Source organism: Artemia sp. Qi Xiang Cuo, chromosome 11, assembly GCF_049724085.1.
Source record: "Artemia sp. Qi Xiang Cuo chromosome 11, ASM4972408v1, whole genome shotgun sequence".
Taxonomy (NCBI): Eukaryota; Metazoa; Arthropoda; class Branchiopoda; order Anostraca; family Artemiidae; genus Artemia; species Artemia sp. Qi Xiang Cuo.
In genome coordinates, this window is record NC_142804.1 from 72374586 (window position 1) to 72402371 (window position 27786).

Sequence of the window (27786 nt, forward strand, 5' to 3'; positions counted from 1 at the left end):
AACAGAGATGCTACTTGTATAAAATTAGTTACTCCAATTTCTTCGTTCTTTTCCGTTGGGTATTCAATTTAGGGTTAACATAAATCTGGAGGAGGTCCCCCTCCCTCCAATCAAACGGCGCATCCTGAATAAGGGCTCAGCCGGGCGTGATTGCTTTAAAATAAAATATGACTTTACCAAATGAGAGGCTGCAGCCCCCTTGAATCTTTTTACAACAACGAACTTTCGGTGGCCTCAAATATCCATTCCACCTCACAGGAAGTCACGGACATCCCCTTAATTGTGTATACGCATTTAGGCAATAAGTCAAGCCTATTACTGTATAATCAGTCTAGAAAAACAGTTCATTTTGTTTGGACTGCAAATATGTTTAGGGACAATTGCACCGTCGTGCTACAAGTAAAAAATTTAAGTGCGACCCTCTCCCTCTTAACCCTCTCCCGATACTCTACGATCACTGGTTCGAAGCAATCACCCCTGATTAATATTCACTTAAATAATGCCTGAAAATTAGCATATTATAAAATAGCTGCTAGTTTAATCAGTAATATCAGTAGACATTACCCTATCAGAAAAGAACTATCTTAGAATAAATAGTATTCTATTGAAAATTCGTAAATCAATACAATTATGAGTCGTAAGAAACGCACTACAGATAAAAATCTAGTTACCCGCATGTCAAAAAAGAGAAAAAAAAATCAAATAAGGCACTGGCAGTTAAAAGAAGAAAAAATATCTTTAAAAAATAAAAAAAATCACAGTTTCAAAGTTTTTGCTTCATCCATAATTGAGGCAACCAATGTCTTATCTTGCAGCACGGACGATATTTCTTGCTCATCCACACGCAGACTTACCTATAACAAAAAATATATTTTAAATTCTGTGTGCATTTCCAAGAGGAAAAGCAGCCTTTACCATTGCTGTCAATAATGTAAATTATTTTTAAAAAAATTGCTTCAATTTGATTAAAAAAATAAATCCCGTGACAAAAAAGGAAATAAAGAAATAAAAATAAAAACGAAGTTAATTTGATAGTTGTTTGAGAGTAAGGGCTTTGAGAGTTTGAGAATCTTGGTACATTGTTTTTAGGAATGTCATCTTTCCCCTATTTCAAACGAGTAGCTAAAACTTCGAAGATCTTAAACTATTTTTTTCAGGGGCACCTTTTTTTACTTAATTTAACAATTTTTGTACTTTTTCAAACCCCTTTAAGCAAAGCTCTACTTGGGCCTCTGTTTCAAACCTCTAATTTACACTGTCCTTTATTTTAAAAAAGAGGTTAGTATTGGTCAAATATTCATAAGCGATAAACATACAAGAGAAGGAGATAGAGAGGGAGAAAGAGAGAGAGAGAGACTTACTTTAGACATTCTGACCTCTGACTTATTCTTTTTCACGTTTAAAAAACCTCGTGACTCCAACAGCTCGCACAAACTCCAAAATTCTGATTGGTCTACAGGAGTTATATTTCTTCGCTTACATATTTGGCCATAAACTCCGTGCATCTAAAATAGTAAATCAATCTGTATTCATACGAATATAATCTCTTTCAAAATTATGCAACAGACTATTAAAATAACAGAGGATGTTAAACAAAAGTATTTGCAATGTGAATTATTAAGGTAAAATTTTATATGAAGGGCTTTTTTCTATTTTGAAAAGTAGTTAAGTTAGGTGGATGGAACTTTCAGAAATGAATTCAGAGCCTTAACAGTTCCCCGGAAAAAAATATTGAAGTGCTCCCCCCCCTTTCCCCTCCGAGGGGCACTGACTTTTGACAATCTTTATTTTATAAAAGGGAAACTTTGAGAAATAGATCTACTGCCTAAATGGTGAACAAGAAAAGTATTTTGAGCCTCATACCTTTCCTTAATACTTATAAGGTGTCACAGACTTGTAAATGTATTTCTATAATTTGCAGGAAAAGCCTTAATACGGCGTAAATTCTGCTACAATATTAAGAATTGCTTTTTCCAAACTTAGAACCCATGGAAAAGGGAGTGAAAATCAAAAATTAGGGTAAAATATTTTTTTTATCAATGCAATTTTCTGAACAAAAAAAAAAAAGGAAAAGATGGAGATAGTAACTTAGCAAAATCTTCCCAGGATACATTTTAGGCCCTGGATTCATTCCTGAAATTTTTACTCACCTGATTCAACTGCTTTCTAATATAGCAAGAAGACCCTCAACTAGGACTTTACCTGCTTCAAGGCATGTAAAAATTAGCCGAATTACCTCACCGTTACTAAAGAGGGAAGACTTCCTCCGGTCCGAAAAAAAGTAAACAACAAGTATTTTTTTTTTATGTTAAATAGCCGTTTTTCCATGGACCACCAAACATCCTCTCCTGAAGTCTTGGATTTTTCTTGTTATATAAAATTCGAATACTGGTTTGTTGGTTTGAGTGAAATAGCAGGGAACAGATAGTCAGCATAAATAATAACGAAAACCAAACTGCCTTTCGATCATACAAACAAACAACAGGTGAAACAATGAGAAATTAATCTGAGACAGTTATTTTTTTTCCTTAAAAGAACATTTCGGCTCCTATATCCAAGGGCCCTCCTTAGCAAAGCCCATATAAAAAGATAAAATAAGACTTACAACAAAATGTACGATCATTAAAACTGAAATTAAACCGTCCTCGAATCATTACTTCAAGGAATTTCAACCACGCCCTTTTTTTATCTTGAACCAGTCCTGGTTGAACTTGCTAGAAGTAATGATTCTTGGACTTTCTAAATTTTTTAATTTTATTTTTTTGAGATTTAAATTAGATTCTTCATCTTTGGATCTGATATAAAAGAAACTAACGTTTTTTGGCAGTTTGTCGTTTCCCTTGTATTAATCTTAACTTCCATTATTTAGAAAAAATTCACAAATCTCATTTTTTACGTTCTAATGGGTTTTCAAACCATGCCAGAAACCCCTCCCCCTCCATGGATAATTTTTCCCGGAAATCCCCCCCCCCTAATGGAAATTTTCAATTACGGATTTTTTTTTCTTTAAATACATCATAACTAAAAAGGAGTCAGTCGATCGGCCTATCTCCTGAATAAAAAAGCCAAAAATCACATGAAGTTTGTTCACAATTGCTAGCCAACAAGGCCGAACCCAGAGGGGGAGTTAGGGGCGTTTGAATTCCCCCCCCCCCGAAATGTTTGTCTGCCTCGTAAAAACGTACCAAAAATGGATATAAACAAATTTTGTATGCGTTTTTTGAGGTTTGTTTTGCGTACCCCCCCCCCCCCCCGAAAAAAAATCTTTCGAGTAAAACCTCCTCCGAAAAAAAAATCCTCGGTACGGCCTTGCTAGCCAAATAAGATGTACCTTTGCCGGTTTTAGATAAATTGCCTGGAAATGATTGAAATGGGGTTCCGTCAAAACTTGATTTTCACGTTAGCAGCCAGTATTTAAACCAGCCTAATGAAAAAAAAAATCTTCAAGTGGGCTAAATAACTAAGTCTTACAGGCTTGTAATATGACGATCACCATTGTGCAAAACTTACAGCAACTGAGCGCTCAACTAGATTTGATCCTCCAAGATCGGTCCTAAAGACCCCCACCTCCAGGACATATGGCTCAGACAGGTTCAAAGCAGACAAATGTGCAGGGTGGGTCTTTCAGACTCATGCCATCCCAACAATTCCAAAGATTTATGTTTTTTGCTCGAAGGTCTTATATATTTCCGTATGATTAGCCTGCCTTAGGCCATCCCCTCCCCCACGGTAACATCTTTCATTTAAGTTATGTCCCAGGAAAGCCTTATGAGACTTCACTTGCAATCAGGGACACGAGCGAGACACATGGCATCTGAGATCTATGGCATCCATGACTTCCTCATGTTAAACCAGGGACTGGATATTGCTAAGTGAAAAAAAAAACACTATTACTTAAAATTCAGTTTGTCAGGGAGGGGGGCTTTAGGCCAGACTCTTTTAAATTTACTCACATATTTTTGTATGGGTTTGATAATAAAAATGATGACTCATTTCATTACGAAAAGGTTGCAACCCCCAAGGTTGCAACCTTGGGGGAGTACTAACAATGACGCAATGTTTGTTTACATTTCACAGTTTTGAAATTACTTTTAGTTTTTTTTTAACCCAGGGCCGTATGCAGGGGGAGGAATTACCCAGTTTGACCCCCTCCCCCCCGTAATTTTGTCCAACTTGTACAATAGTATCAAACATAAAAGTGAACAACTTTTTGCTACACCTTGTAAAGTTTTTTTCTCCCCCCCCCCCACCCCCACGAGCAAAAATCGTGGATACGAGCCTGACCTCATTCTCTTAGAGTGTATATCTGTTTTTGTACAGGTGTATTAGCTATTCTGATGATGGAGACCTGGTCTGGTCATGATTTCGAAGAGCAAAGAGTTGTGATGAAATTCCAAGTGAAAGAGGGGAAAACGATAGGATGATAAAACCAGTTCAGGCAGACCGTCTTCTGTAAAGAAAATGTTCGTTCATCAAATGCCTGGTGAGCTTCAGAGAGAACAGAAACTCAACAAAGAATGATAAGCGTCTGAAGTGCCCCATCAGTTATTGTTGTAATTTCTCTTGTGCAAGAAGTTGAAAAAACTATCACCTCAATCCGTCATCGCACGGTGAGAGATGTCGCTGAGATTACCAGAATCAATCTTGAATCAGTGCTTCACGCACAAGAGTTGTGGATGTTAAAGCTGAATGCGAATGAGAAGAATTAAGACATCTTTCAAAGGGTTATTAAAGGAGACAGAACTTGGATTTATAATTACAATCCTAAGATTTAGAAGTAGAGCATGGAAAAAACTAAAATAAAATAATAAAAAAAAAAAACAGATGAGCCACGGACGAAAAAAGCCAGGATAAGTTAGTGTTTTTTTCAACCATATTTTTGCTCGAAGTGTGGCAAGATCAGTCGTCGGTTGGTTACTGCGACAATGCCATAATCGTTATAGCCAAATGCCTGTCGTATAGCCATAATCGTTGAGCAGTTTTTATTCAAAACGGCTGTTGGACAACCCATTTCCTTTACTCACCGAATTTGACCCCTGTTTTTATTCTCCAAAATTATAGAAAAATTGAAAGGGCCTATTTTCAGGCTTTAGGTTAAAGAATCATCGAATCATCGCCAGAGGCGTTTTCAAGGTAATAGAGGAACAATTTGGCAAGTGCTTTGACAATTTGAGAAGTGGATTACAACCCAGGAGGAATAAATCTAAGAAGTATAATTACAACCCAGGAGGAGTAAATTGAAGGGTATAATGTTTAATCATACGACTTACTTTAAATAAATGTTTTTAAAAGCATTAGTCCGCGAACTTTTTCGTTATACGTCTATCATTCATTATCGGGCATTTGGATGGACTTACCCCCCTCATAACGAATCCGGTTCATGCGTTTGTGAATAAATTGACAAATCTCACCTTTCCAACAGTTGGCTCTCTTTGTTTGCTAAATTTTGTAAAAACTAAAAGCGCACATAGTAAAAGTTTTTGCTGAACGGGAAAACCATCGTCGTTGGATCCAGATATCTGATCCGAGGTCACATAAGACCCATAAACTTGATTGAAGACTTTCATAATCAATACTGGGTCAACACATTTCACTGGTGCTCCAGGTCGATTCTTCCGTGGACTGTTCGGATTGGAACCTAAAGAAAAAAAAGGGGTACAATTTTTACATGAAATAAAAAGACATGAACGTTAAAAAAGGTTGAATTAAAGTTGAAGAACGACAAATTCTTGTCAGATATATTATTAAATGAATTATTATTTGATATTATAATTTTATTTTTACAATTCTCATTGAACAGCCCAAAAATGTTCCAAGTAGGTCACATGGATTCTAGTTTTGAAATCACCATCTACATCAAAATAACCCCTGAATTTAGGTACAACAGCATAAACACAGCATTCAACAGAAAACTTATTCTAAAAGAAAAAAAGTTTCATTTCTAATAAAAGTAAAGAGCAACATTCAAACTATTTTGTTCCACAAAACACGCTTTACTGCAAAAAGAGGAGATCTATCCCACTGCGGTCTCCATATTACAGCCTTAGTCGAAAAATGTTCCTGGGAATGAAGGAATGGTAATTTTCTCCCCCAACCCTCTTCTATTTATCTGACGGCTCAACAAGCGTTAAAAAATTTAGGCGTAAATATTTTGCCTCTTAAAGCTTCGGATAGCTTCTCCCTCCCACCTACACAAAGATTCACCAGCCTTTCTCCATAATAGCCAATTCGTAATTATACATCATTGTATATAGTTAAATCAAGCCTCAATTGAATCAACTTAGTTAAATGAAGGTTTAAGTAAATGTCTATATTAACCATCTCCTTTGTATGGACTGCGTATGTGTGTATTTTTAGGAGCAGATATGCCACAACTTACCATTAATGTCTGTGAAAACAGGAAGCTCAAAATTTGTTTTCTGGTAATTCTGAATCGATAAACTATCTCAGGATTTGTTTCCACCGTTCGAATTTTGAAAAAAAAATAATTCATTTCGAAATTCACAAAAAATGGATATGACCTGGAAACTTGTAATTCTAAGAAAAGTTCAGCAATTCTGGACTAATTATGAAATAACCGTAATTCTAAAAATATTAATTAAATTGGAGTTCAAAAATCATAAATTTAAAATTCAACGGCTTTTTTACCATTGTAAGCGATGTTAAATAACTTATGTTATTCTTTTAAAACAGCTATTGTTTTTACTAAATACTGGGTAATTACTAAGTATTTAAGTAACTCCTTAAATATTTAAGCATTAAGTATTCCATCCATTAATATAATTTTATATACAATATAACATTATTACAATATTACGTTTATAATTTAACATATATATAATATTATACATAATATAGATATAACGTAACTAATACCTATCTGTGGCCATATACCACTGCTAGAAGTGGCACCACTACAACTAAAATACCCGTTTTGAAATACCACTACCACCAACAAATTCCACTACCACTGCCAACTTAAATTTTGGATTCAACAGGACATTTGAAATTCAACGATACTTTTACCGTTGCAAGCGGTGTTATTAAACTTGTATTATTCTTTTAAAATAACTATTGTTAATACTAATTACCGGGCGCTATTTAATATTCTCCCCCCTATCTACAAATGCCAAAAGTGAGAGAAAGGAGTCACATGCCTCTATCAACTAAAGCCAGGGATTCCCGATTTAGACAATCCCTCATCGAAATTAATTGCTTCGCCCTGGTACTAGCTATAATTAAATATCTTTTTTGTCCTTTCTTCTGGCTCTCTTTTAATATTTTTGTTTCGGTTAAGATTTACTAGACGTCTGGGAAGGATTCGTTAATTAGCTATGTGTCCGAATATACAAGCTGGCTACGAGTCATCGCACTAGCCAGAGAGGTAATTTTCTACCGTCCAAGACGGGGGGTCACGGGGCGGACCAAACCCTTCATTCGGATGAGGGTGTCGCGCGCGCATCCAAAGCCGTCTCTACTTGGTTTAGAACGCCCCTGGGTGGTACGTCGTGTATTTGATTTTCTTGTCCATTTTTGATCAGTTAACGTTTTGTACTTAGAGAACTCGAATAGTAAGTTTCATGCCCTTTTGAAGCGCCTATATTTTCTCGCGTAGGTTATAAGTTTTGGGAAGTTGATACGATCTTCTTATAAGAGGTCGATAGTCCTATATTATTTAAATATCTTCTACGAGGGTAGACGCTAAGTATGGCTCTAACAATTGAGCCAGTTTATGAGTATGGATAAGATTACCGTTCAGTGATACCGGAAGGTTTTCTCCCCCCTCCCCCACAAACTAGCACCGAGCGCGGGGACCTGAAGTGACATGTAAATAGAGACGTTCAAGGGAGATTTCCAAGAGAGGTTTTTTTATACTAGAGACGATTGTTTTTTAGAAGAAAAAGAGTTTTATTAAAATAAATAAAAAGGACTACCAACAAAAACCCGAAGTTTATAAAACTTGTATGGGTATGCATCACCCATTACAATACCTCACATACACAATCACTACCAGCCTTTCAAATCCAAATCTGTTACCAGCCAGATTTGGTAGGTTATAAAACATAGCCGTACCAACCGCAAATTATTTAGGTTGTTTCCTTAGCGTAGAAGAGGGAGCCTCAATCCGTAGAAGAGGGAGCCTCAGTCCGTAGAAGAGGGAGCCTCAGTATTACTTTGGGCACCTCCTCCAGCCTTTAATGCTTACCATCGTCAGATGTCGCCCTAAGGGTCGTCTGTTTTCTAGCTTCACCTTCAGCAATATCAATTGCTCGTCTAGCAATGTCCAGCGCCTTTCGTGCATCACCTGCAACCGACGCAATTTTAACACTAAGTAGCTGCACTGCAGCAGGTTTAATCACAACCTCATTACTTTCAGTGCAGGCCTGAAAAATAAAAAAGCAATTAGACCTAGACTTAAATATTTTTCATCATAGTCTGCATTTTTATAGTAAATGCACCAGTGTTCCCATTTCAAGTTTGGCGAACAAAGAACATTACAAAGAAGACCACAAAACCATATTCTAAAATTTACTAGATCGCATCTGTTTTTACTAAATGCTCAAAAAAAATTTTACGCCGCACGCGCACCATCAAGCATCGATTTCTACTATAGGAGGATAATCAACACAAATTTCACAATCTTTTTTCTTTTTTCTTCTTTTTTGTTTCTCTTTTCCTCTTTTCTTTCGTTTTCATAGTACGATTGAAAATTCCGGAAGCCTACAAGTCCAAAAATCCTTTTTTTGGATATATATATATATATATATATATATATATGTATATATATATATATATATATATATATATATATATATATATATGTGTGTGTTACACTTCTACTTACTTTTAATTTCTCTGTCAAAGTTTTGACTTTGAAACGGAAGCTGGCGAGGGAGCCAAATGCTCGGTATCTTTGACAGTTTCAACCTGGCTCCAATATCGGGAATATTTGAATGGAGAAGGTCCACTGAAGATTATATTTTACGAAAGGGGTCAATCCCTTTCCGAAAGCTTCTGAATGGATCTCTCACCTGATAAAATTGAACAATACAGCGGTTAAATCTATGTATTTCATACTTTTGCCCCCCCCCTTTTCCCTTGGAAAAATTCTGTAGTCCCTCCTTTCTCGGATGTGAGGACCTGTTGCGAATTTAAGGCTACCATCTTTCTACTCTTACAATACTAACTAAATCTCTTCTAGCATCTCTAGGCAATGGTGGTGTTATACTTTATTATTGCCATTACACATACACAGCGGACGGATAAGGAGGGAGACTGGGGTTGTGCTCCTCCTAAAAAAAATTCTACTATTCTTGCTAACAACTAACTGCAGCACTAAGCCGCCTGACACAGCTACGCCCGCTCCTCCTCCATCCCAATCTATTCAAAGCCTCCCTCGACACCCTCCCAGAAGTTCCCATTTCTTTTAAATCTTTTCTTACGACATCCTCGCATCCCAACCGGGGATGGTGTGCTTATTGTTGACCATAGACGGTTGGCCGACAAGGACAATCTTTGGCAATCTGTTATCCTTAATCCGCAGAGCGTACTTCATCCTTGCAGCTCTGACAGAACCTCTTTATGAAAATCATTCTTCAATAATTCTTACTAATTGCTCTTAATAATCGTCTCTAATCTCTGGACCTGAGTCTTACTATATCTTCCCTCTCTCCATTTCTCTCCTCGTCCTGAAGAAGATATAGTCATTTTAATTCTTGTTTAACTCAAAAATAAGTTGCATACCTTTCATGTGGAGATGCAGAAGATGCTAAAAAATAAGTTTTGCTAATATTATTCTAATGTGAAATCTGAATTGTTTTTCAAGGTAATTCTTTATTTTTAGATTTTTATTCAATTTTATTTAATGGGGTATGCCCCTCCCAGAAGAGTTTTGGGTAATAGAATTGATTTTTAGAGTCCCTCTCCCCAGAAAATCATCTATGGGCTTGCCCTCACACGATCCAAAATTATTACGATTTGAAGAAGACGCCTAATAGCCTTGAACCTACTTACTTCTGAAAGTGCGTTCATTAATAATGGTCACTAATTGCTGCTTCGTATAGGGAGAAAAATTTAATAATTGTGGCCTCGACCTGGCCATTAGTTTGGCTTGTAATCTTGGTAAAAGTCTATCGGTTAAATCCAACGCGTTAGATATTCCGACCAATACCAAACGAGATCCCTCCAGAGCAGGATACTCAAAAAGACTGTAGAGGATTGACTGATATTTGGAAGAGAGTTGATCCAATTCGTCAAGTATTATCAACCTAAAATAAAGTATAGATTTAAATACATATAAGAAAAATTTCAAAATACATTTCAATATTTAAAACAAGAAACAAGTTAAAAACCGACTATGCTAAGATTGTAAAAACTATGGCTGTCATGACAGGCGTGTTTTCGCGAAACTTCATTCAACGTTTTGCGACCATGCTATATTTTTGGTGTCCGGGCTTTACCCTTTGTAACATAAAACTAGTCCTTCCTTACCCATAATATCAACAACCTAGCATCGGATTGTCAATTAAACATACAATTTTTTACACGTACACTCTAAGCAGACTCAGGAATTAGAATTAAACACAAAGGTACAGATGAAGATAAGTATTTTCCAGTCAAGTTAACAGGTTGCAGGCTTATATTTCCAGGATCGACCGACCGGGTAAACTGTCTGATAGTCGTAAATCTGGCACAGATTCAGAGAAAACCCTGAATCTATAGATTTCAGACGACAACTATTTAAAACAAAACTTAATTACCAGGTCATTCCTACTTTCTTTAAGTGGTGGTATTAAACAACACCCTGACACTATCTTCATAAGACACACGCAGAGTTGCCAGCAGGTCAAAAATAAATTACTAAAATATTGAGAAAAAATCGCCAGACGAGCAAAAGAAATCAGTAAATTTAAAATTTGCCTGTTTTCTCTACGAAGAAGAAAAATCGCCAGACGAGCAAAAGAAATCAGTAAATTTAAAATTTGCCTGTTTTCTCTACGAAGAAGAAAAGGTGTTTTCGATTAACTACGTCTGTAGATGTCATTTTTGCGATATTATTACGATTCTAGTAAATCACTAATAAAACAAAATTACTAAGCTCTTCCAAACATCACCAAAATCTCTATCACAAATAAAATTACCAGGCAAGAAAAAACATCATTACAATTAGTGATAAATTATTAGGAGTGGCATTAGGCGGCAATCATGAACACGCTTTGCTCCTAAAATAATTTTACTTGCTCACTTCTGAATACCCTCAAGATGTTCACTTGAGTCAAAGTAATCTAAATCGTGTTTGTTACTTCCAGTATAAAGTTTTGGGGCTAATGATATTATTCATGTATTGTATCATCATTTACATAAACTTGCCTCTGATGCCTACCTACGACTGGGCCCCCATCACTGTCTTATCCGGTCGTTAAATGCTAGCTGTATATAGTTGTTAACTTGGCCGTAATAGTTTTTAAGTCACTGTCATGTTATTAATTTGTTATTTTTGCAGGGTATTTTTTTCTATAGATTTCAATTTTGTAAGTGCGTTACATAAAAAAAATCAAGTTTTTAAACTCAAAGTAAGGAGCAACATTAAAACTTAAAACGAAAATAAATTGTTACGCATATGAGGGGAGTTGCCCCCTCCTCAACACCTCGCTGCGCTTAAGCTTTTTGGTACCTTTAAAAACGCTTCTTATTGTTCTAATTAAACAACCCTTGTGTTTCAGGAGTCGTTGTCAAAGAATTGAGACAACAAACTTTAGCGTAAAGAGCCAGGTGTTGAGGAGGGGGGCAATCCCCTCATATACGTAATAATTTCTGTTCGTTTTAAGTTTTAATGTTGCTCCTTACTTTGAATTGAAAAGATTGTTGTTTTTTTTAATTTAATTTCAGATCGTTTTTAAAATAATGCCGGAAAATCTGGCCCCACCTCCTCGGAAAAATCCCCCACCCCACGGAAAGATCCTCTAGGCAATTCAATCCCGGGAAAAATTTAAGTATATATAGGAATTCTGGCAAATTCCACCAGTACCAAATTTCCCCTGAAAAGTTCACCCCCGAAAATTTCCCTCCCTATGCAAAATTCTCCCCGCATAAAATACCCCCCCATCACCCGAAAAATATGTATGCACACTTCCCAATAACAAACATTATACGTACACCACGAACAAACTTTATAACTTACAGACCTTTCCCCAGGGGCTTTTGGGAGGGGGGTCATGGTATCTCCAAAGGCATAGTTATTCGAACTTTCAACTCTTTTGAACAGAATTGCTATCTCCAACCATTGATCGGACGATTTCGGGAAAAAAAAATCGAGAGAGGGGGGTTAGTAGCCCTCCAATCTTTTTGGTAACTTAAAAAGGGCACTAAAATTTTTAATTTCCGTTCGAATGAGCTCTCTCCTGATATTCTAGGACCTTGGTTCGATACGATTACTCCTAAAAAAATACAAAAAAAAAAAAAAACAAAAAAACAAATAAAAACACATCCGTGATCTTTCTTTTGGCAAAAATTACAGAATTCCACATTTCTACAGATAAGAGTTTGAAACCTCTACATCAGGGTTCTCTGATACGCTGAATCTGGTGATTTAGTTCTCGTTAAGATTCTTTCACTTTTAGAGGGTGGCAAATTTTTTCAGACTCGGAGCCTTTGATGGGTAACACTAAACTTAATGCATCTTATATATTTGGAATCAGCATGATTCTTTTGATATATTCTTTTGAATCAGCATGATCAGCAGCCAATTCTTTTGATATATCTTTTGATATCAAAATTCCGCTTTTCAATGTTTCGGTCACTACTGAGCTGCGTCACTCCTTACCTGTTACCCCGTAATATCAGTCTAAATTTTTCAGAAGTTTAAATCATTTGCTATTTAACTTTGTTTTTAATTTCCAGAATAATTTGCTTTTAGAGTTTAAGTCAGTAGCCTAAATGAATTTCAGAGATAGAACAAAACTCGGCATATAGACAAATTCTATATAGGTTCACTAATTTAGGCAACAATTCAAATTAAACTCTTAAGATGGTTTCCTTTCAAATAAACAAGGAGTTGACTTTAAATAGTTTCATTATAGTGAACTGAAATATACACCCTCGAAGCTTTGGAAATTTGTAATTTTTACAGTTATTAAATATATGAATATTGAGTGCATGATTTCAGACATATACCAAAACTCAGCACAATGACAAATATTATATAAATTCCTTAATTAATGTAACAATTCAAATTATCCGTATTTCCTAATAGCTTAGGATAGTTCGGCTAGCACAATGCTTTATCTCAACACTAAGTACATAAATTATCTAGAAATTTACCCAAAACTGTGGTTTTGACTTTAAATAAAGATAGCTACAAAGACTAATGTTTATAGAAACATTTAATAATTTTCAAGATTTTCAAATAAGAAACATTTAGATAATTTTTCAAGATTTAAAAATTTTTTAAACAAAAAGCATTTAAAATTTTCAAATAAGAAACTTTTAATTATTTTCAAGGTTTTCAAAATTTTCAAATAAGAAACATTTAATAATTTTCAAGATTTTCAAAATTTTCAAATAAGAAATATTTTTCAACGTTTTCAAAATTTTCAAATAAGAAACATTTCCAAAATTGTCAAATAAAGAAACATTTAATTATTTTCAGTTAATATGATTGGTTGCACAAAGTGGCCCCGTAACCGCTCCAAAACATTTCTCCCTCCTACCATAAACTTCTAAACAGAAAGGTAGTTATGTTGCACTTTGTTTTAGCCAGAATCTAGAAAGTATTTTCAAGTCAAAGTGGGCCTGTAGCCCTTCCAGTCCCCTTTTCCATCTCAAGCTTTATAGCTAAAAGGTAGGAATATTCCAACTTGTTTATATTGCAATCATACAAGAATTTTCAATCTGTATGACTGAGAAATCTGAATCCCCACCCCACTGCCTCACTTGGTATTACAAAGGCAAACACGTGGAAACTTGTTTGAACTAGAATCTTAAAACGAATACCGATCTCTATGGTTGGAGGCAAAAAGTTCATCCTATACTGGACTGACCCTAATTGTCTACTAAAATACACATAGTGGAAGCTTAGAAAACTTGCAATTTTTGTATAAACATTACTAACATCATATTTTTATGGCTCTAAAAGTAGACACTCTCACTGAACCACTTACCAACTACTAAAAAAACCCCAAAAGATCCACCGACAATTCATCTATAACTGATGACAAGCAACGCCAATAATTCAGTGCCAGTGAAAAGGTAGCGTGCTAGTAACAGATTCATTACCTTATTGATTAAAAGCATTCTTAGTTCGTCTGTCGGGATTTGTCTCCTGTTACAATTCTCCTATATCTCAACAGAAAAAATAGCAAAAGTGAAGAAAAAAAAAGGACCTACAATATTTTGCCTTTCGACGTAAACAATTCTTCTAACGAGCTTTGCATAGCACGTTCGACTGTATTTGGGAACTTGATTCTAAAACCTCGCCCAATTTCTTCGTAAATAGCACACGTGGATTTCAATGCCATGCAGTTAATCCACACCTGTTCACATTCCTTAATATTCTGAAATAGAAAAAAATTGCTAAATGTGTGAATCTACGTTCATGCCTTCTTACAGCAGGTGGGGGGAGGGGGATCTTAAATTTAGTCTGCTGATACAATAAAAAGCATGATATTCATAAAACAATGGAATAAAATGACAAATTTGACGATTACTAACTGTTTGTTTTCTTTTGCAGCGCAGCGGCCATAGTGACATTTCCAGGTTTTGGCTGGACAATTTTAATACAGAAAATATAATACAAGACGATTCCCTTTTAAGACTAAACTTTATAGGTCTTAGTACCCCCATAAATCAAATTTTTTGATCCCCCATCAGATTGGTAGGAATTTCTTCCCCCTCCCTGAGAGCCACATCTGTATGTACCTAATTTAAGGTACCAGGTCGAAAATACATTGTCCATAGAAAAAAGTTTCCTACAAGTAAAGTACAGTTATTTCTCTTTTTAATCAACTCGTTTTCCTCGAGTGACCGACTTGTTTGTAGTTTAATCTTTTAAATTCGTGAGCCGTTTTTCGACCGTTTTCAAATGTTCAATATGCACTTCTGGTGACAGTGCAATAATACAAAATCCCCCCCCCCAGTTGTATAAATAAAACACCATTAACGGGTGATTGGATACAACTAAAAGTATAAAATAAACACTATTATACAAGACTTGATAGTGCAGCCGTAAGAAAACTTGTCTGTGGCCATGGTAACTAATGTTCGAATATTAGATAAACCAAATTGTTGTCTTAGAGAAGACCAAAAAGCATTAAATAATAAATATAAATTTTTTTAAAATTTGCTTTCGAAATGGAATAAAAGGTAGAAAATCATTTTTTTTTCTCGAGAATCTACGATTATCTATAAGAATCTAGGAGGGGCGGAAAACGGATTGGGCTTTCCATATCTTGATCGTTTTAATTCATTTTCCTCAACACACTGACTTTTTCATTTATACATTTGTAACTTAGATCAATGTGATATATATGCCCTGTGAAACGTTTTCTGTTTTGCGTCCCTTGTTTTCACTTTTATTCACAGACAGTCGAGAAAAAAATAAATTATTTTCTAATTTTAGTTCATTTTGAAAACGAGTTTAATTTTTGTTTAATTAATTTATTTATTTTTCTTACACAGGGTGTCTACTGCGGTTTGACAAGTTAATATCTCAACAAAAATATGCAAAATTGATGGTCTTTTCAATGTTGACCTATCCTAAGGAAAGTGTATTCACATGCATATGGGGAGGGGGGGGGGGGGGCTGGTACTTTTCAAAAAAAAATTGAAGATAAGTACATAAGAATGGTTTTAAAAGGGTTAAAAAATATGTTTCGGTAATTATGAAAGTTTATAATGAAATAGGGTACAAAAGTTTTTTTGCCTCGTAGTTAACATAACTAAGAATCTAGTTCGAGTCTAGTTTTGTCAAGCAAACAAAACAAGATTGCTTGACATCTTGTTTTATTGACCAAGAAATAGAACTTACTACTTTTGATTTTTGTTGTTGCTGTTTTTTATAACTACTACTACTACTAAACTCACAGCAGCACCAAGCCTTCTGAGACAAACAAAGCTACATAAACTCCTCCTCCATCCCAATCTATTCAAAACCTCCCTCTTTACACCCTCCCAAGAAGTTCCTATTTCTGTTAAACCCTTCCTTACGACATCCTCTCACCCCATTCGGGGGTAAACTGCTTTTCGTTTGCCCCTAAACTGTTGCCCTACAAGGACGATCTTGGGCAGTCTGTAATCCTTCATCGGCAGAAAGTGTCCGAGCCATCTCAACCTTTCTCTCATTATAGTTCTGGAAAGCAGGATTGACCTACATTTTTTGTACAGCCTACTGTTTGAGATACGGTTAGTCAGTCAGGTACCCCAAGCAATCTGTTGGTAATTTCTCTGGGAAACATCTAGCAAATCTCCTCCGTGTTTCGGAACGCCCCCATTTCAGACCCATACTTGACAACTGTCATCACTGTAGCTTCCAATGTCCTAATGACTTCTCTTCCTATTATTCCAAACTTTTCTTCAACTGTAAAAAAAAACACTCATGCCTTGGTTATTCTTTTTTAACATCTTCACTGCACCCACTGTCTTTACCACAGCATATAATTTATAGGAACTATTATATTTCCCTATTTCACCCATTATAAAAACCCGGACCGAGGTGCGAGTGCTCCAGAGAACGTAGAAACATAAGCGACATTAGATCTTTTCATGGGTAGACAAGTCAGATTTCTCTTGAACGACAAACTTGGCTTCAATGCTTGAACACTAAATTTTGAAGAAACTAATTTTAAATTAATATATTTCAATACATATATAAAAATCGGTAATTAGTAGTGCAATGTTATTATTAGATGTTTTTAGGAATTAAAAGTAGGTTTTGAAGTCTCAAATTGGTTTCAAAGGCATTTTGAGAAAGTTTCTGCCAAAATACGCGTTCCAGGGTAATTGGACCGCTGATAGCAGATCAAATGAGAGGAGTTGTTTGTACGCGTTAATGCAAGAATAAATGGGAGGAACTGTTTGTTCGCACCGAGAATGAAGAGCCAAAAATTATCTGCGGTAAACTTACTGCTATATCTTTATACTGTGGTCTTTACTAATAATATTATCTAGATAAGTGAAACTGTCCACTTGATCAATCTTCTCGTTAACCAACATCATCTCTTATTCCTAGCCTTAGCGACCTAGTCTTCTAAACATTATTTTTCAAACCTATTCTAGCACTCTGAACCCTCAAAACCTCCAAAAAATGTGTCCATTTTTCTAACATTTTCATCCAGGATTCTTAAATCATCAGAATCATCTGTCTAGGAGAGCTTTCCTTGTAAAACTTACTTATTGCTCCATGTATTATTTAATTCACTTTTTTTAAATGACATATCTATGTCAACTCAAGTTTGAACAGTGAATTAACATACTCTATTCTATTTCAAAGCGGAAAGAAAAATAGCCTTAGAAATTGTAGTTGCTAATTTTTAGAAGACAAAGAAGCAGAAATTCAGAAACTTACTATTTCTACTTCAAGAACTTTGGTCAATGATGCAGTTTTTCCTGTTCCGGGTGGTCCTGAGATATACAAACTTCCTGGTTTATTTTTCTTAATTGTCTTATGGAGAAATTCTTTTAATGTAAAAATCTCTTTTTCTCGACACTGCAACCTTTCAGGCATTCCAGAATGCAGGGCTCGACGCGCTGATTTGTATGAGTTTACTAGAAAAAGAAAAACGATATATATATATATATAAATATATACATATACATATATATATATATATATATATATATATATATATATATATATATATATATATATATATATATATATATATATATATATATATATATATATATATATATATATATATATATATATATATATATATATATATATATATATATATATAATATATATATATATATATATATATATATATATATATATATATATATATATATATATATATATGTATATGTATATATTTATATATATATATATATATATATATATATATATATATATATATATATATATATATATATATATATATATATATATATATATATATATATATATATATATATATATATATATATATATACAGAGCCATATCCAGGATTTTGTTCGAGGGGGGGGGGGGGTACAAAAATATTATTATAGGGGGAGGGGGGCTGACAATCAAACAAATTTAAAAACGCATCAAAAATTTGTTTATATTCATTTTTGTTATGTTTTTGTGAGTCAGAGGGGGTCAAAACCTCCAACCCCCCTGGATATAGCCTATATATATATATATATATATATATATATATATATATATATTTATATATAAGGCCGTACCCCCCCGGGGGGGGGGGGTAGAAAAAGTCCTTGGCAGGCTGAATCGGAAGCGGAAGAAATAGATCTCAGAAGACACCATCAAGCTATTAAACCAGAAACAACAAACAATAGAGACAATAAACAGTCCAAATTGAGATATTTATGTGACTTCATAATTTGATCAGCATAAATAATTGGGGTTTTGTTAAGCATAAACACTCCATGGCCAAATCAATCTTATCTTTGTTTGATTTGATTAATTATTTGATTAAAATAAGAAATCAAGAATAGTCACAAGCATAAGCAAAGATAATTAAGAAAAAGAATTGCCCAGTGATTGGTGCATTAAAACCAAAATCAATAATTAAGCTTCTTATAGAACTTGCTCCACTGCTTGTTTATGAACTTAGCCTAATCGGCATTGTACATGGTTTAATTTAATTTCTACACAAGTTTGTTCAAAATTTAGGTATTCTTACTGACAGCCCAAAACCCACGGTTGGTAAAGTGCAAGCCAGCAATCTCAACAATATGCATGACATCTAACAATTTCCTTTAAATCTCTAGCATAAAAACTCAAATTAGCCCTCCTCCACTAAACAAAATTCTTGTTGAATATATATTTTCGTGGGTTGAAGGAGAGGCTACAGTGTATATACACCAGGGCTTTAAGAAAGAAGAGGAGGAAGCTTTGAAATAGGAAGGGATAAGTGCTTAAAAAAGTGAGAATTAAAAAAGAAATAAAAAATAATTATATCTTTGAGGAAAGACCTGCAACAGAAACTAAAGCTACTAATTCTATGGAAAGTTCAGTCTCACCTAAGTGACTTAAAAAATAAAGAGTATCTACAATAAAATCTGTTCTAGTTAAAAGCGTTGCAGCTAGAGCAGAGTACAAAAAAGAATAAAAAACAGGGCGTAGACTGCTCTAGGATTGTTCTAGATATCATTAGATGGCGTTGCATGTTTTTCTCAGATACAACTTCAATTTCAACCCTTATTGGTATAAAATGCTCTTTGGGAGGCCCTTCATTCACTTTTGAAAGGTGGGAATTCCACACTTGTTTGATATTTTCTGCTCCCACAGCTCTAGAAAACCCTTCTGAAACTTGGATCAGTTTGTGCATATATGATAAACACACTATTGCCAAGTGATATCCCTAAACCTATGTCTATAGAAAATTTCATATAAAAGGGAAACCCACCACAACCTTATTAAGGGACGAAACCCAGTTTAAGCAACCCATATGTAGCAAACAGGGAAACCAAAGCAAGAAGATGTTCATAGAGAGAGTTAATAATCCACTAAAAAGAATTAGTTACTCTAAATACACATGCATTAACACAATAGCTTCAAATATACCCAGAAATTGATTATAAGGGATAAAGGTATGTCAACTTGAAAAAGGGTTAGAAAACAAGGCTTTGGGCATGTATTTTCCTTACAAAAATGCTAACGATTTTTTTTTATGGAGCAAACCTCTTAAATTTTCCCATAATTCTGTATGTACATGCTTCCCAAGGAAAAATTAACCCATCATTTAGCAGAAATAGTTCCACTGGAATTAATTTTTTGTTTGTTACTTTTGAATACAAAAAAACTAAATGTCTTGATAGCCAAGTAGGACAGGAGGAAATGAACTGAATCTATTAATTCAGCTTATTTGTTTAAAGGTCTTAATCTGCCCATAAATCATTTATACACCACTTTTGTAGGAAGAATAAAGTCACTTCTGAAGGAAGAATGAACAGAAAGTATTATTTTACCAACACAAATTTTCAGAGACTAAGTGAGTTTCTTCTCTGACTAACTGAGGGATATTTGTACAATGTACCTCTTTGGGCCTCTTAAATACAGCAGATGACTTTTATACCAAAGATTCCATTTCCAAATTAATTACATGGGTGAGGTAATGGAGTTAAATTACTTAGGATATTACGAAAAAAAATCTGAATATCTAGATAGCCAAATAAGATAGGAGATGAATTGAATCAATCAACAGACCTTATTTAGTTTAAGGGCCTTAAACTTCCTCACCCCTCTGAAGGAAAAACAAACTTACCATTTGGTGGAAATAGCTGCATTGGAGTTAATTTTTTGGTTGTTACTTTTAATCCAGATAGCAAAGTTGAAGGACTGGCATTCACATCCTTTTTCCTCTTCTCAGGTGATGATTCAACATGACCTTCAGTAAAAAGCTTCCTTTTTGGAGAGGAACATATTTTTACTTCACAAGTGCTAATGTTTTCCTTGGCTTTCACATTCCTTGGGTATGATTTTCTGACAGGAAAAGTAAGTCTTTGTTGAACAGATGCTGAAGCCATCCTAAAATTAAAATAAAGATTGTTTATTCTTCTGAAGGTCATGGGAATATCAACACAGTAGACATGATGAATAACAATAAAGCAAACATCCATAATTTGTTACTTTTTTGTTGAGGAGTAACAAAAAAATCTATATGAAATTTGGGGACCTGAACAAGCTGCTTTTATGTCAGACTGTTCCACCATCAAGCAGATTTTCACAATTAGACATATAATAGAAAAAGTCATGGAGTTCCACCAGAGGGCTTTTTTCGCCTTCATTGACTTTCATACTGTATTTGACTCAGTGGACTGAGAGGTACTTTAGAAGATTTTAACATCAACTGACCTCCACAAGAAATACTGAGAACTCTTCAAAGCTTTACATCATGAAACAGAGAGCTGTGTTCAAATCAATGGCTGGTGCAGCCCATTCTTCTGAATCACGACAGGGGTGTCGAGGATATGCATTGGCCCCAGAGCTCTTCAATGTCATCATAGACTATGTTATGACAAAGACGACTTCACATCTCTAGTTTGGACATCAGTTGCTGGAAGCACTTCAAATCTTAAGAGAAGAGGCCGCAATTGTGGGACTGCAGATAAACTGGAACAAAACGAAAATTATACCCATAGACCCAACTTCTCCTGCTGTCATTCCTCCAGTAAGCCTGGATGCAACAACTAGTATAGGAGCTGTCCAAAAGTTTACCTACCTGAAATCCACAATTTCTTCAGATGCCTCCCTTCTCCCTGAGCTGCAACACAGCTATCCTAGGAGTCTTCTGCCATGGGCAGGTTGAACCGTCACCTTTGGAAAAAACCATATATCAGTTGTTCAACCCAACTTTGAATTTTCAATGCCCTCATTGGTTCTGTGATGCTTTACAGAGCTGAGACTTGGCAAGCATCAGCTGCAACCCTAATGGCTATTGATAGATTCCAGTTGAAGAGTCTGAGAAAGATAGAAGGTCTACAGTGGGTCGACTTCATGATTAATGAGAAGCTGCTGCATTTCACCAGGCAGTCCTGTTTTCCAACCTAAGCAGCCAAGCATACCTTATGGTGGTTTGGACATCTACTTTGAATGCCCCTGCACTTACCTGCAAAGATGCTCTTTGACTTTGACCCTGTCAAAGCTGGTTGGAAGCAACTTTGTGGCCGACCAAAGAACCAATGGTCTGACAGCATATCCGAGTTCCTAGCAATGGTAAATATCAGACCAAGTGAACCACAAACCCTTGCAATGGACCAAAGTGGATGGAGGAGGCAGACATCACTCTCTACACCAAGTAGCACCTGGCAGGAGACCTAACTGAAACTGAACTTGTTGAGGAGTTGCTCATTGGTTATTATTAATTTAAAAAACCTTTTCCATGAAATAAGTTTTTTAAAGAAAAGTAAAGAGCTACACTAAATGTCCTTATATGCCCCCAGGGCATAACTTACAACCCTTGCCCTGAGGGCTGTAGAGGGTTGTCATTCTCAAAGACATAATTTCCAGACCTTTCAACTAAATTGAACAAAATGGCTATCTCAAAATTTTGATTGGACATGTTTGGGAAAATGGTAGGCATGGGATGGGGGTTAGTTACACTCCAATCACTTTCAACTAAAAAGAGCACTAGCCCTTTGAATTTCCAATCACATGAGCTCCTTTCAAAGTTTCTACAACAGCTCCTTCTATACTAAGTGCCTTGGTCAGAAAAACACAACACACTGTGCCCACTCTGCCCTTTATTTATGCAGTGGTTTTGTACATATTAGTTTTATTTTTTGCATGTGTTCTCTTTATATTGTACTCATTCCCATTATCAATATTGTTATTATTTAAATTATTTCCTTCTTTCAGCGCTTGCACAGAAGACTCCTTGTTTTAAACTTCTTCTTCTTCTATTTCACAGCAGGCGGGCTTTTCAGTTGATACTATTTAGCCCTAACAGATATAATATTTGTTTGATTATTCTACTTCTTCTTCCTTTTCCTTACAGATCTGTTGTTTTTTTTTGGTTTTAGATTGGACATGATGGACAGAAGTCCTATCCCTATTCAAGACACTTTGTGTCACCAAAACAAGATTTAAATACTAGGAACAGATAAGATATTCAAATAAAGAGCAAAGTGGTATTTAGAAGCACCATTATGAATACTCAGAAAATTATACTAAGTTAAATCAGAGAGTATTAGAACATTTGGTGTAGTGTACTATTTCCTGATACACCAACCCACAATAAAAAAGGTTATCACTGAAACTATCTCAAAGAAAAATCTATTATTTCAAAAAAAAAAAAAAAATTAAACTTACAGTAAGCACAACCTATGGAAAATACAGTATCTCTACAAAACTGTAAAAAAATCAAGGGGAGATGCCATATTCATTGAATATTAGTAACTCTTCCTTTTTCTTCAATCTTATCTAAGTTCAACCCAGTCCTAGACCTTTAGGGGATATGAGGCTTCCTCCAAATAAACAGGTTTTCATCTATACTAAGATCTATGAAGTTCATGTAGGTCCTATGGATCAATTTGGGCACGATCCCCCTTCTCTGTAGCCTATGTTTATTTTATTTTTATTTAAAGAAACATTTTCAGCACCATGAACAACAAAATATGATAGCGCTCATTAAAATTTTCATCTTTTCCATATAAAATAGTTAAAATTCTTATAAAAGAATAACAACAATAATTAGCTTTGCAAATTCCTATGCTGTTGTTTAAAACTCCTTCTGTAGTCTTATTTTTTCTTCAGATTATTTCATTTAAATTTAAAATTTAAAGGCTTCAATTAAACAAATTCTTAAATGATAGATAATCAACAGCCATCAGACAGCTTGTCAGATAGCTCCAAATGTTATTATTGCTGGGGAACTGCTTCATGTTCCAACTAAACACAAATAAAAAACAAGAAAAATTACAGCAGCAAGTTTGGTGTATGTATACAATAGAGTAGAGGTTTCAAGCTCCTATCTACAGGGCTGTCATGTATGAGGGGGGAGCCCCCCCCCCAATGTTTTGGTCACTTGGTAAAAATAAATAAGTTGGTAAAATCATAGCACAAAGCACCATGATTTTTCCAATGATCCTAAAATTGGTTCACTAAAGACCACAAAAATTCTGACATGCCATCTACAAACATTTTGAACTTGGTTGGTAAATGCAGCAGTTTTACTGACTCCTGCCATTATTTTACAGACGGTGCCAAAATTTTCCATTTGGTTAAATAAACAGCATTAAAATAGTGACATGATATGTACCAAAATCTAAATCTCAGTTTGTAAATACAGCGGTTTTACCAACTTGTGAGGATTTTATGTATTGTATTCTAAACAGAAATTATACTAATTATTGACAAAAAACAAATGGTAAAAATGACAACCCAGTTGGTATAATCTCTTGCCCCCTCCCTAACATTTTGGCTAGTAACAACACTACCAATCTATATTCATAAGTTTTTTTTATGAAGAACATCATAGATGCAAGTTTATTTGTTATAAGTATATTTTCCTCTGAAAATTGTTTCCCAATTTGAATTTCTTAAGTAGATTTAAACTATATATTCAAAAGCAACAGGAAATTAGACATTATTTTCAATCATATTAAAAAAAACAAGATCTAAAAAAAACAACACCTATACTTTTGAAGTCAGTACAAGACATCATGTCTACTATGCCCAGAGAATTAAAAACAGTGTGGTTATTTTTCATTTATTTGGATTAAAAAAGTAAATAAGGGACTAGTGGTTTTTTTTATATATACCATATACAAAATAAAGCTGTTAAAGACCTTAAAAGCTGTTCCATAATAGGTCAAAAAGTGTTGTTTTTTCTGTTTTAACAAGTCTGTAGTAACAACCTTTAGGAAGTGAATGCATTGCACTAGTAGTAACCAGAACTCTAGAAAATGAGTTGTGATAACAATCAAACAGTTCAAGGTAACAAATTGTAAGTAAGGAACAACTTTGCCCAATAATAACCAAAACCCTAAAAGATGGAATTTCAGTAACTATAGATAGGCTACAACAAATATATAAAATTCATCTAATTGAATGTTACCCTTCAAAAGCTACAAGCCCTGAGAAAATTTGCATGATTTTTGAAAAAGGGGGAAACACCATAAAAATGTCAAGGAACATTTTATTCATTTTCCCCAGGGGCAATTGTATTGAACCAATGGTCCTAGAAGATTAGGAGAGGGCTCATTCCAATAAAAATTTCTAGTGCTGTTTTTAAGTTGCCAAAAATATTGATGGCATCTAGTCTGCTCCTACACTCTTTTTTTGCCCAGAGTCAGGTTTCCAGGAAATTTATCTGTAGCATGGAATACCATGCCATAGATGCCTAGCATGATTTGAAAAATAATCAGGAATTAAACAAAAAACAAGTCTTTTTTAAATGAAAGTAGGAAGGATGACTTTTCAGACTTATTTATCAGCTGGAAATTTTCAGGGGGGGGGAAATTCAGCAAGGAAAAAATTGTCTGGGGAGAATATTCCAGGGGAGAAGGGGGATTTTATGTGCAAGGAACTTTCCATAGAGGAATTGTTTTTTGGAGGGAATTTCCATGGAGCGAGTAAATGTATTTCCCAGCATTGTTAGAAAAATAATCAGAAATTAAACTAAGAAAAAACAAATGTTTTCAACTGAAAGCAAGCAGCAACATTAAAACTTAAAACAAACAGAAAAGCAAAAAATCATAGGCTATATTTCCTATGCATTTTCTGTTTCTGTCTATTTGAGCAAGTGACATTTAATCAAGAAACAGAAAAATGCATGGAAAATGTAAAATTTTGGTTATATATTACACTTTAGCCTTGAGATTAGTGTTGCAGTTAAAAAGAAAAAGCAAAGCACTTATAGGAATGAAATAAATAAGTATTTTAGAACTTTAGAGTTGTTCTTAGAATCTTCTAGTGTTTCCTTTTGAGTAGGCCTATCTGTAGACTAATACTATACTCTCCTTTTACTAAAATGCTTCCCTTAGAAAATTCTCTCTCCTCTAGTGCTTGACCTATCAAATTAAGTATTTCAAGCCTATATTCAGGCAAAATTTGCTAGAAGATGCAATTTAAGGTAAAAGGTGAGGGAAGCAGGGCTTTAGTAAATTTAGGGCAGTTTACATTATTGACCTAAAAATAAGATGAACATACCAATCAATTCCTTTTTTATACTCTTTCCATATATAATAGTCATTTTACTCAGAAACTTATTTTTAAACCCATTATGGGCCCTCAAAGATGACACTTTTTCTTTTATTTCTGGCTTTATAAAAGGGTTTAAAACAACAATTCTTACTTTATCATATACAGAATTATTACAGCTTGATTGAATTTAAGGAGATTCTTTGATTCAATTTAAGGAGAAACTAGTTTGACAAGAGTAGGCTAATGCTAACAGTTAAAATAGATCCTTCAATTGGATGCTGATGAATCAATGCTTGTGGACTGAATAATTTTAACAAAGTGGAATTATAGTCAAATAGTAAGTTTTTAACCATTATTCAAACCCTTGGTAAATATCTACCAAATACTATTATTGAGTTAGGAATAAATTGAATAAACCATTTTATGACTTTTTTTATGCTTATTACGAATATAATAATCATTTATATTGGAAATTACTTTCAGCCCCCCCCCCTATAAATACCAAACCTAACCTAAGCCTGACGTGGCCTAAATAGGAGGGGGGGCTGAAATTCATTTCTGATAGAAATGTTTATTGTATTCATAATCAGCATAAAAAAAGGCATTGAATGGTGTATTCACTTTAGTCCTAACTCAATAATATGATATGGTAGATATTTACCAAACTCTTTTCTATAGCAAAAATAAAAGACATCATCTTTAAGGGACCATAAAGAAATTTTTTTGCAGTTTATATTATTGACTTACAAATGAAATAAACATACCATTCAATGCCTTTTTTTATGCTCTATCTAAATATAATAATCATTTTTACCACAAATGAATTGAACCCCCACCCCTATACATACGAATTCAGGATATATATTTGTACATTAGGGGTGGGGGGGGGGTGTTAAAATTCATCTGATGCAAATGAGAGGTAAGTTTAAACTCCCCCCTCCCACAATGGGCAAACATATACCCTGAATTGCTATACTATATAGGGTTGGGGGTAAAATTCCTTTGTGGCAAAAATGATTAGGCCTATTGTGTTTGGAAGGAGCATAAAAAAGGGCATTGAGTGGTAGGCTATGTTTAATTTATTTGTAAGTCAATAAGGTCAATATCTACCAAATCATATTAGGCTATTGAGTTAGGAATAAAGTGAATACACCATTTGATGCCTTTTTTTATGCTGATTACGAATATAATAAGCATTTCTATCGGAAATGAATTTCAGCCCCCCCTCTATGCTATACCTAACCTTGAATTGGCCTATATAGGGGGGGGGGGGTTGAAACTCATTTCCAATAGAAATGCTTATTATATTCATAGTCAGCATAAAAAAAGGCATCGAATGGTGTATTCACTTTTGTCCTAACTCAATAACATGATTTTGTAGATATTGACCGTCAATAATATGAACTGCAAAGAATTTACCCCATAAAGTGCTTAATATTGAATTTCCAAGTATAATGGCTAGGTATTACATTCAGAAAGAGCATGAAAAAGCCATTGTGTGGTAGGCTATGTTCACCTTATTTGTAGGTCAGTAATGTAAGCTGCCCCAAATTTACTGGGCTTTTTTGTAAAGTAAAGTGATGGACATTTAAGGAAGGCTATAGCCTAAGTAGCCAACACTAGGTATTTGATAATTTTTTTTAATAGCCTAGCATTATAGGTTTAGCCTAGTGTTCCCTTCTAGAGGGGCCAACCACTAAATCTATGCCCTCTTTCAGTGTGGCTATTTCTTGAAAGGAATCCTGCTCCCAGACTAGCCTGCCAGAATCTTAAATTGAAAAGATTGGTAGGCTAGGAAGCACCAAACTAGCCTATGACTAGACCCTGGAACAACCTGATTGGAAATTTACCTTTGATTACTATGTCTATGCGTTAGACAATTAAAGGAACAGAAGGCCTACCTTTCTTCTTTGACAAAAGTAGATCAAAATTTTACTAAGGGATGTAAAATTTCCCGCCGAAATTTTATTCTTTT

The 27786-nt window shown here is 34.7% G+C and overlaps 1 protein-coding gene across 1 annotated transcript; it reads right to left on the reverse strand.

Moving 5' to 3' along the window:
• Positions 1 to 584: 584 nt before the first annotated feature.
• On the reverse strand, positions 585 to 27786 carry Cdc6 (Cell division cycle 6). Its single transcript, XM_089097381.1, is given in 9 exon segments — positions 585 to 854; positions 1362 to 1505; positions 5412 to 5638; positions 8207 to 8384; positions 10007 to 10268; positions 14386 to 14552; positions 17561 to 17760; positions 20431 to 20693; positions 27713 to 27786. Coding segments are annotated over 8 exon segments (1539 nt in total). The 5' UTR covers position 20693; positions 27713 to 27786; the 3' UTR covers positions 585 to 755.